This window comes from Halichoeres trimaculatus, unplaced genomic scaffold, assembly GCF_033239565.1.
Source record: "Halichoeres trimaculatus isolate MK-OKI-2021-1 unplaced genomic scaffold, fHalTri1.1 fHalTri1_scaffold_5, whole genome shotgun sequence".
In the NCBI taxonomy this organism is placed as follows: Eukaryota; Metazoa; Chordata; class Actinopteri; order Labriformes; family Labridae; genus Halichoeres; species Halichoeres trimaculatus.
The window spans coordinates 36,581,774-36,591,887 of record NW_027437183.1 but is presented as its reverse complement, the minus strand read 5'-3'; the positions used below and the strand labels follow the sequence as shown (position 1 = coordinate 36,591,887).

At 44.3% G+C, this 10,114-nt stretch overlaps 1 protein-coding gene across 1 annotated transcript; it reads right to left on the bottom strand.

Moving 5' to 3' along the window:
- Nucleotides 1–772: 772 nt before the first annotated feature.
- On the bottom strand, nt 773–7,616 carry LOC141790362 (NLR family CARD domain-containing protein 3-like). Its single transcript, XM_074670186.1, has 11 exons — nt 7,507–7,616; nt 6,735–6,840; nt 6,425–6,553; nt 6,234–6,350; nt 5,883–5,955; nt 5,266–5,473; nt 3,196–4,984; nt 2,883–3,056; nt 2,186–2,359; nt 1,433–1,479; nt 773–1,308 (listed from the first exon to the last, which is right to left on the bottom strand). Exons 2-11 carry the CDS (start codon nt 6,824–6,826, stop codon nt 773–775), a joined length of 3,339 nt encoding a protein of 1,112 aa, XP_074526287.1. The 5' UTR covers nt 6,827–6,840; nt 7,507–7,616.
- Between the last annotated feature and the right edge of the window lie 2,498 nt (nt 7,617–10,114).

Here is a 10,114-nt window from a genome sequence, read left to right as displayed (position 1 = left end):
TCCTTCAGTTTATGATTTCATCAGGAAATACTCATTTATATTCTTAAATCACCTGTGAGGAGTTTTATCTGCTGCTGCTGGGATAATGTACGGTTAGAGGGTTGTTGAATGAAGTAGAAACAGGGTCAGACCAGACCTGACGCCGTGCTGCAGTGAACCTGACTTCACCCAAACTTACTGTGATCAGAGTTTAACAGCAGAGAAAAGAGAAATATGAAAACAGTCACTGAGAGGAGCCTGAAACAGATCTTCATCATGGTCAGTTTCTAAACACTTGGTTTGTGATGAGCTGGGATTAAAACAGAGTTTGACAGATTATTAAGGAGAAAATGCTGAGCACAACTTTATTGAAATCAACATTACACAGAATCAATCCTCAGTTTGTGTCAGATTGATTTTCTGATTCATGATTGAACAAAACAGTTTGTCTAATATATGAGTCAAAGCTAAAATACATCAAAGAAAAAAGTCTGAATGATTTTTTCATCATAGAGATGTAAATGAGTAAAGTTGAGTGATCCAGTTTTCCTCTGAGTCCTGCTCTTTGATAACATTCAGACTGATGTGACAGGATAGAAAGAGTCAAAGGATCAGCTGAAGTTTGTGTGTGTTAGTGCAGAGGCTAAACTCTTCTTCAGCAGCTGTTTGTGTTTGTGTAGAGAGGAGGAGACTCTCCCTCCTACACACAACACACACTCACTGAGGAACACACACTCACTGAGGAACACACACACTCACTGAGGAACACACACTCACTGAGGAACACACACACTCACTGAGGAACACACACACTCACTGAGGAACCCAGAGACAACCAAAACCCAGGATAGAGAGGTTCAGTGAAGGTGGAGCTGAAGGTGTGGAGGTGGATCAGTGAGTCAGAGGAGACTCTGTAGAAGGACAGAGAGCCAGCAGGACAGTCCACATACACTGCTACTCTGTCAGAGTCAGAGGACGGGAAGAGACGGAGGTCTGTTTCTCTGTTATTGTGCCAGACAGAGTAACCTTCAATAGAGCAGAACAGACTCCAGGACTGATCATTAAATCCAAACTCACAGTCATCACTGTTTCCCTTCCTTCTGATTCCTCTGTAACTCACTGATATATCAACCAATCCTCTACACTCCACCTCCCAGTAACAGCGCCCAGTCAGACCATCTCTACACAGCAGCTGAGGCCAGCACTCAAATCTGTCTGGATGATCAGGATATGACTGATCCTCTCCCACATTTGTCACCTTCCTGTTGTTTTCAGACAGTCTGAGCTCTCTGTGAGCTGTGTTTGAGTCCAGAGTGAGTTCACAGAAATCTGATGGAGAGAAAAAGACACAACACAGCAGCAGTTTATCATCAGACACACCTGAAGGCTTCATTCTTTGTTAGCTGACAGTCTGCTGTTTGCTCATCAGGAGTCAAACTGATTCCATACTTACACTTCTTCAGACCAGGTTTTAACCACTGCTGTCCACCATGGTCCACCCTGGAGGAAGAAACACAGTCAGAGTGATTTTCTGTCCAACATGAGTCCTAACTGCTGCTCAACATGAAGCAGTGATCCTCAGTTTGTCCCTGTGACAGAGAAACAGGCTGAAACTCATCTGAGCCAACTGTCTCCATCACTCTGTGACTTTTTCTGACAGTGTGGAGCTCCTGGAGGAAAAGAAGAAGAAAAAGAAGAAGAAAAAGAGTCAAAAAGCAAAGGCTGCCTGTTGCTCTTTGGATCAATAAAGTCCACGTTCTGCTTCTCATGTCCTCTTTGAAATGAGGAAGGCCAAATCCTGCTCTACCTCTGACCTGTCTCTTTAAAGTAGTCGCTCTTTTTAGGAGTCAGGAGGAAAAATTCACCTCTATAATATTTGATCCTGTTCATTTGATCAGACAGCACTGTCTCCTAGAGATGAGCTCTTTCTATTTCTCCATCTTTTCAATCATCCTGATGATCTGACCATGGAACATCTGCCTTCTTTCTGCTCACACACATTATTAGTGGATGAACGCTCAGATGGACTTTTTCTGTAGAGAACAGAACCATCAAAGAAGTGAGGACATGCTGCTGTTTCTATGAAACAGAGTTTTTCTATTTGATGCTCTTCTGCTGCTCTGTGTGTTTCCTGGTTCAGCTCCAATCACTGCTCTGAAAAGAATCAAACAGATTCAGTCTTTGAGCTCTTGTTGTCTGCTTTTACCTCAGTGTGTCCAGTCTGCAGAGTGGATCCTCAAGTCCAGCAGAAAGCTGCTCCACTCCTGAGTCTCCTGGATGATTGTAGCTCAGGTCCAGCTCTCTCAGGTGTGAGGGGTTGGAGCTCAGAGCTGAGGCCAGAGAAGCACAGCCTCTCTCTGTGATCAGACATCCTGACAGTCTGAGGTTAGAAAAAGAATCAGGCAATAAGAAAAAGTCCACTGATTATCACCATTTCTTTATCTCTGACCTCAAGCAGGATGAGCCAAAGAGCTGACCTGAGAGTTTCCAGTTTGCAGTGTGGACTCTTCAGTCCAGCACACAGAGTCTGGACTCCTGAATCCTGCAGGTCATTGTGACTCAGGTCCAGGTCTCTGAGTCTGGAGGACTGTGAGCTGAGGACTGAGGACAGAGCTTCACAGCTTCTCTCTGACAGGTTACATCCATGAAACCTTTGAAGACATGAACATTTAATAAATGTGTTAATTCACAAAGATTGAAAGCCATGTACTTTTTCTTTCTTTATAATCAGTAAAATTTATTTTAACGACCAGCCTGATTTTTTTCAGACTTGAGAAAAGATTGACTGAATGTGTTGACTTTCCAGACCTTTCATCATTAATATTTTGAGGAAGTACAGTCATGTGAAGCTTGATGGATTAATTTCGCTCACACTAAAATTTTATGTTAAGTTTCACCCTGACCTGAGAGTTTCCAGTTTGCAGTGTGGACTCTTCAGTCCAGCACACAGAGTCTGGACTCCTGAATCCTGCAGGTCATTGTTACCCAGGTCCAGGTCTCTGAGCCTGGAGGACTGTGAGCTGAGGACTGAGGACAGAGCTTCACAGCTTCTCTCTGACAGGTTACATCCACTCAGCCTGAAGGAGATCATGAAAAGAGAACAAACAGATGTTTTCAGTGTCATGAACAGAATTCATTCGGTTTCTAATGTCTCACTCATTTACTCATTCACTCATTCACTCATTTACTCATTCACTCATTCACTCATTCACTCACACAGCTTTGTTTGCAGCTCTGATCACTGGCAGCAGCCTCAGAAGAGCCTCCTCTGAAGCAGAGTATTTCTTCAGGACAAACAGGTCCAGATCTTTGTCTGAGGACAGTAAGATGAAGACCAGAGCTGACCACTGAGCAGGAGACACTCGATCTGTGGACAGACGTCCTGATCTCAGGTACCGTTGGATCTGCTCCTCTAGAGAACGATCATTCAGTTCATTCAGACAGTGGAACAGGTTGATGCTTTGCTCTGCAGACACATTTTTACTGAGCTTCTTCTTGATGTAATCAACTGTTTTCTGATTGGTCTGTGAGCCACTTCCTGTCTGTGTCAGCAGACCTCTCAGGAGACTCTGATTGGTCTGCAGAGAGAGACCCAGGAGGAAGCGCAGGAACAAGTCCAGGTGTCCGTTTGGACTCTGTAAGGCCTTGTCCACAGCACTCTGATGGAGACGTTCCAGTTCAGGTTTGACTCTGAATATTTGAGGCCACCAGGATGTTGTTTGTTGTTGTTCCATCAGGTTGAGTCCAGACTTGGTGAAGGTCAGATGGACGTGAAGAGCAGCCAGAAACTCCTGAACGCTCAGATGGATGAAGCAGAACACCTTGTCCTGGTACAGTCCTCTCTCCTCTCTAAAGATCTGTGTGAACACTCCTGAGTACCAAGAGGCGTCTCTGATGTTGATGCCACACTCTGTCAGGTCTGATTCATAGAAGATCAGGTTTCCTTTCTGCAGCTGCTCAAAAGCCAGTTTTCCCAGAGACCCAATCATCTTCCTGCTCTCTGGACTCCAGACAGGATCAGTCTCAGCTCCTCCATCATACTTGATGCTCTTCACTTTGGACTGAACCAGCAGGAAGTGGATGTACATCTGAGTCAGGGTCCTGGGCAGCTGTCCCCCCTCTCTGGTCTCCAGCACATCCTCCAGAACTGTAGCAGTGATCCAGCAGAAGACCGGGATGTGGCACATGATGTGGAGGCTTCTGGAGGTCTTGATGTGGGAGATGATGGTGCTGGCCTGATCCTCATCTCTGGATCTCTTCCTGAAGTACTCCTCCTTCTGAGGGTCACTGAACCCTCTGACCTCTGTCACCATGTCAACACACCATGGAGGGATCTGATTGGCTGCTGCAGGTCGTGTGGTTATCCAGAGGCGAGCAGAGGGAAGCAGGTTCCCCCTGATGAGGTTTGTCAGCAGCACATCCACTGAGGTGGACTCTGTACCATCAGTCAGGACCTGGTTGTTGTGGAAGTCCAGAGGAAGTCGACACTCATCCAGACCGTCAAAGATGAAGAGGACCTGGAACTCTTCAAACCTGCAGAGTCCTGCTTCTTTGGTTTGAGGGAAGAAGTGATGAAGCAGTTCCACCAAGCTGAACTTTCTCTCTTTCAGCACATTCAGCTCTCTGAAAGGGAATGGAAATGTGAACTGGATGTCCTGGTTGCTTTTGTCTTCAGCCCAGTCCAGAGTGAACTTCTGTGTTAAGACTGTTTTCCCGATGCCAGCCACTCCCTTTGTCAGCACTCTTCTGATTGGTTCCTGTCTTCCAGGTGGGCCTTTAAAGATGTCTTCTTGTCTGATGCTAGTTTCTGCTCTGTCTGGTGTCCTGGATGCTGCTTCAATCTGTCTGACCTCATGTTCCTCATTGACCTCTCCAGTCCCTCCCTCTGTGATGTAGAGCTCTGTGTAGATCTGGTTCAGAAGGGTTGGGTTTCCTGCTTTAGCGATCCCCTCAAACACACACTGGAACTTCTCCTTCAGCTCAGACTTCACTTTACGTCTGCACTCTGCAGCAGCAGAAGCTCCTGAATGTAGAAAACAGAAATGTAATGAATGATGTGAAGCTACAATCAGTCTGATGAGTTTCAACTTTCAGACATCAGGATGGATTTGATTTGTCTCCTCTCTGAAATCTCTTCAGCTCATCAGTTGTGAACAGTTTGTCACAGCTCATAGATGTGATCCAAATGTGAGCGTCATGGTAAGAGCAGAGTTTGAAATGTAAACCTCTCCCATGTTGTCTCCATTTCCTCTTTCCATCATGTTAAATGTGTTCAAATCCTCTTACTGCTCTGCAGACAGTCAGCCAGCTCCTCCTGCTTCATTCTCCTCAGGAAGTGCAGAGTGATCTTCAGGAAGGCCTCTCTGCTCCTCCTCTGCTCTTCATCCTCATCCTCCCTCTGACTCTCAAAGCATTCTGGGTAATCTGGACTCAGAGCTCTCTGGATCTCCTTCAGCTGGCTCTTTACGAAGCTGATGATGTTCTCCTGGAGCAGCTGGAAGAGAAGAAAATGTCAGGTTGAACTTGTAGAAGCTCAGATCAGATCATGTGTGACAGACAGAAAGCCTGCTGGTCTGCAGAGTCCAGCATGGAGACTGGATCACAAAGCTGCTCCACCTCTTAGTCTGTGGATGCTCCTGTCTTCTACAAATCAAGTTTCTATGAAATGAACTCTGCTGACAAAGTCTGAGTGTGTGAGAGCAGCATCCAGCATGACCTCTGACCTGTGAGTGTGAGCAGCTCAGAAATGTGCGGCTTCATTCAATCAGTCAAACACTGAGTGTGAAGAGAATTCAGGCAGAGATGATGTTTGCAGTGTGATCAGGAAAGCATTCAGAAAGCTCCAAACACAATGAGTGTGTGCTCTGAGGCTCAGGAGGAGCTGTGTTTGGACATTTACACACCATCAATATGGAGTCCAGCTGTGTGTGATGCTGCTGGGCAGACTGACCAATGGGAGCCTCTGATCTCTGAACTCTGAGGAACAAACAGAAGATCATGGAGTGTTTCTAACAGAGTGACACACAGTGTTCATGTGATAGACTCTATCTGCTGGATCCTCCTACAAACACAGGACACACATGAAGAGACATGCTGAGTCCAGCTCTTTCTGCCTCCAGTCCTGTTTACTGCTGTTGGATCCTGATAGAAACACAAAGACTGAAACATGTTCACCTTCACAGAGAAAACACCAAGCACAGTTAGGATCAAATGTTTCACACACAACAACAGGAAGTTACCTTTGAAACACTCACCTTTCATCAACACAAGGCTCTGAAGATTTAAATTCATGGCGTATATCCATAGAGTCATTACTCTTTAAAGACACACAGCTGGGACCAGGTCCAGGTCCAGGTTCAGGTCCCTTATCTCTGAAAGAATCATGAACAGAGAAAGTTCAACAACGCTCTAAGTTTAGTAAATAATTTCACTTTAACGCTCTTACATTTCATCAGCAGACTGACAGCCATCTTTGAAGTTAATGAATCGATCTTTAGACTGATCACTCTTAAAGGAGACACAGCTGGGAGCAGGTCCAGGTCCAGGGAAGTCTGGTCTATTCTGATGCTTTTTGCTTCAAAACACACACACACACACACACACACACACACACACACACACACACACACACACACACACACACACACACACACACACACACACACACACACACACACACACACACACAGCTGTAAGTGTGAATAATGATGGTGCAGTGATGTTGGTCCATGGACAGTTAGAGATCCTGGTCTCACCTCTGAGCTCTGGTCTGGCTCTCATGGTCCCCACACAGAGGGAGGGTTTTAGAGGGAGGGGCTCCCTCCTCTCTGTCCTCACTCTGATCCATAGCAGAGCCCCCACCTTCACACAAACACAACAACATGTTCAGTCATTACATCAAGCTTCATCGTAGTTCTCCTTCCTCTCAGGAACATGACTCAGATATTCAGGACTGAATCAAACCTTGTTAGAGAAAAAACAGGATCTGAGGAGCCCCCCCATTAAAAAAAAAAAAAAAAAAAACACTTTATAAACACATATGTTACACAGGTTTCATTGTCTGTCACAGTCCAAACAAAGAGTCTCTGTTTGAATCCTCCAGTGTGTGGACTGTGTTAAAGGGTCTTTAGAGAAACAGAGTCAGTTTCAGTGCTGGAAGATATTTGACCTCTGACCTTTTGATCCACACTCTTCACTTCAGAGTCTCAACAGTTAATAAAAAAAACCCTGAGCTAAGTTGATCCAGGCTGTCAGACCGGTTCAGACACACCCTGCATTTTTTCACAGACAATGTGACTCAGACTATGATCTAACTGCTGCTGACTCTACTCATCAGACACAAACTATAAAACAGATCAGTCTTTGTAAAATCACTGCTCTTTAACTCACAGACAAGTTCTCCAACATGTTTCAAACAGCCAATCAGCACCCAGAAACATTTCTACAGGTCAACAGTGATCCAGCAGCATGAGAGCTCAGTGATCCTGATCATCAAACAGGGACAGGTTTCTCTGGAAGGATTCTCACCTGTTGAAGTGAGTTCAGCTCAGCTCACAGACACTTTCCAGCTTCAGGTGTGGAGAGAAGAAGCTGCTGCTCTGTCCCTTGTCGGTCCTGGTGTTGATCTGTGTTTGACCTGAAGAGACAGTCACAGCCTAACTTCAGAGTGACGTCAGAACTGGTCTAACCTGTATCAGAAACACACTCTCAGATTACACACTGCTCACATGATGTAGTTTTACTATCTGACCACTAGATGGTGCTGACTAACCTTCTAATGGAACAAGCAGCAGTCAGATGTGATGAAGCAGCAGTGTGGATCACTCTGAGACTCCACTTTCTGTTTTTATTATTCTGAACCCCACAGTCTGCCCTCATAGATTTTACATCAAGTTCTTCAGAGACAGAGACAGTCCTGAAGATGGTCCAAACACCAGAGTTAGGGTTTTTACCAGCCCTGACCCACTTCTTACAGGCAAGTTCGGTGTAGTTTCAGTAATGTTGAGCTTGTAGCTCTGGTGAATACAGAGCTGTTTTTGGGGCCTAACAGTGAGGAGGGGTCAGCATCAGTGGTGGCTGCTGGTCAGTCAAGGAGGGGAAGTTATTTTTTCCTGGCCTCCATTGTAAATTTGTTTATTTATTTAAACGTAAATTCTACCCTCCGTGTCAGCTTGTTAGAAGCTGGAGCCACTACATGAGCCTACAACAGGCTGTAAGTGTGAGTGACTGGGGGAGAAACTCTGCAGCTGCAGCTGCTTATTGGTGAAAAGAGAGAGAATCTTTTAACATTAAGTAAATGTAGAACTCAGAAGATGCTCCGGTGGAGGGTTATACTTCAAGATCGCTGACTGGCTCATTTCACTGTCAATCAAAAAGGGATTCAGCCTCAGACAGATCATCCAGTCATCATGCAGAAGCCCAGCGTCCAGGCCAACCCACTGTCTCATAGACCCCCAGAGACGCTGAGCGTCCGAGGGCCTATATTCTGAACAAAAGATGAAGGAAATCTACAACGAGATGTCTCGACGTCTCGAGAAACAAAGACAATATGAAAGTGTGAACCTTGGTTTATGCTTAACACATCCACGAGGTCAGCGGGGTCATCCTGCTGGTGAATAATCTTATTTGAGCAGTCTTATCCCCTCAAACTGTCCTTTTCAAGAAAAAAGTTTTCACGCCGCACACATCCAATAAATTCTAACTTTTGTGCAGAGTCGCAAACCAGAGCTCCAGTGTCCGAAGCAAGGGGCAACGTCCAGTTTAGAAAAATGAAACCTTTGCGGAAGAGCTAAAAGTTGCTGTTCATCAAAGATATGCTTGAGGCTGGCTGCAGAAAGACTGGAAGTCACATACACATCTAGCCAGAAGATATAAGATATTAGACAGTAGTAGGTTTGTTTGTCTACTTAGAGTGTCATGGCAGTAACACTGTTTACAACCTAGAATGGTTGTAATAATTAGGTGTGTCCTTATTGGCTGGTTCAACTCATCTGACTTGTGGGTGGGTTGTGGGACAGAGGAGAGTTCAGTTTGTGGAAAAGTCTCTGTGAAGCCGGACAGAGAGCTTCTCTCTTCATGTGTGTGCCTTGGGGAGCCTTCTCTGTAGGTTTGCTCATTTTTTTCTGTGTTATATACAGGTGTACATATGTAACTTTAAATCAATATGCTTATTTGAAAAGTATCTGCTAATCATTTAATATACTAATGTTATAGAACTTTATATTTGTTATTTCAAGAAGAACACAATGAACCAACAAACTTTGACCAACAAATCAAATCACAGAGATTAAATACAGGGCGTTATGTTTTGATTAAATTCTGTAAATGTTTAGATGGAGAATCAGAAACAGGATAAGGTCAAACTTTATGTTACCTGTGTGACATGTTCCATATTTACATGTTACCTGTGTGTTATTTAACCAGGAAAACCTGCACTGTCCTCATAAGTTCCTTTGATTATAAACACATTTCTTAGCTGTTCAGACAAATGAAGTATTGTCTGTTGTCTGAAGTGATAAAACACACCTTTATACAGCAGTTGGTTTTATTGTTTTATAAGTTTCATGGCTGTATCAAAGGTCAATCATTTGGTGTCTTATAAACTGAGCAAATATTCAACAACCAGTGTGATTATGATCATTCAGTCCTCTGTAAAACACAAACCATTTGAACCTCTTCATTGGAGAATCAGTTGGACTCATCACAGCTGAAATATTGTTAACCTTTGATTATTCAGTTTTAAAAGCAGAGTGAGAGCAGCAGTGACTCAAACTATCAACACCAATATCATGTCTGTTCGTTACAAAGAGCCATAGACTGTATGAGGCATGGACTTGGTCTCCCTGACATCACTGTTCTTGAAACCTTGAAATGAAGCCAATCCACGGATGCAGCCACATTTGATGTGACGTCAGCTGTGAGTTTTCTTTTGAACAGCTACAGGGCGCTCATCAGTCACGTGACCTGAGCTGTGTCTCTGATCGGACAATCAAACAATCCTAATTACTTCTAAACTGACGAGTTAGGAAAAAATTCACTCACCGTACAGTGTGTGCTGATAGTGAAATCAGAGTTTTAGACCTAAGATGTTTTTTGAACCAGGCTGTAAATATGTTTTTAATGCTGTAAAAGTCTG

What these genes read in the sequence shown, in the direction of transcription:
- LOC141790362 (XM_074670186.1), bottom strand. Translation starts at nt 6,826, where the DNA reads ATGGATCAGAGTGAGGACAGAGAGGAGGGAGCCCCTCCCTCTAAAACC. An exon ending in AGCCAGACCAGAGCTCAGAG is followed by an intron (nt 6,554 to 6,734) that starts GTGAGACCAGGA and finishes TGTGTTTTGAAG; the next exon opens with CAAAAAGCATCAGAATAGAC. An exon ending in TGCAGACTGGACACACTGAG is followed by an intron (nt 1,480 to 2,185) that starts GTAAAAGCAGAC and finishes TTCTTCCTCCAG; the next exon opens with GGTGGACCATGGTGGACAGC.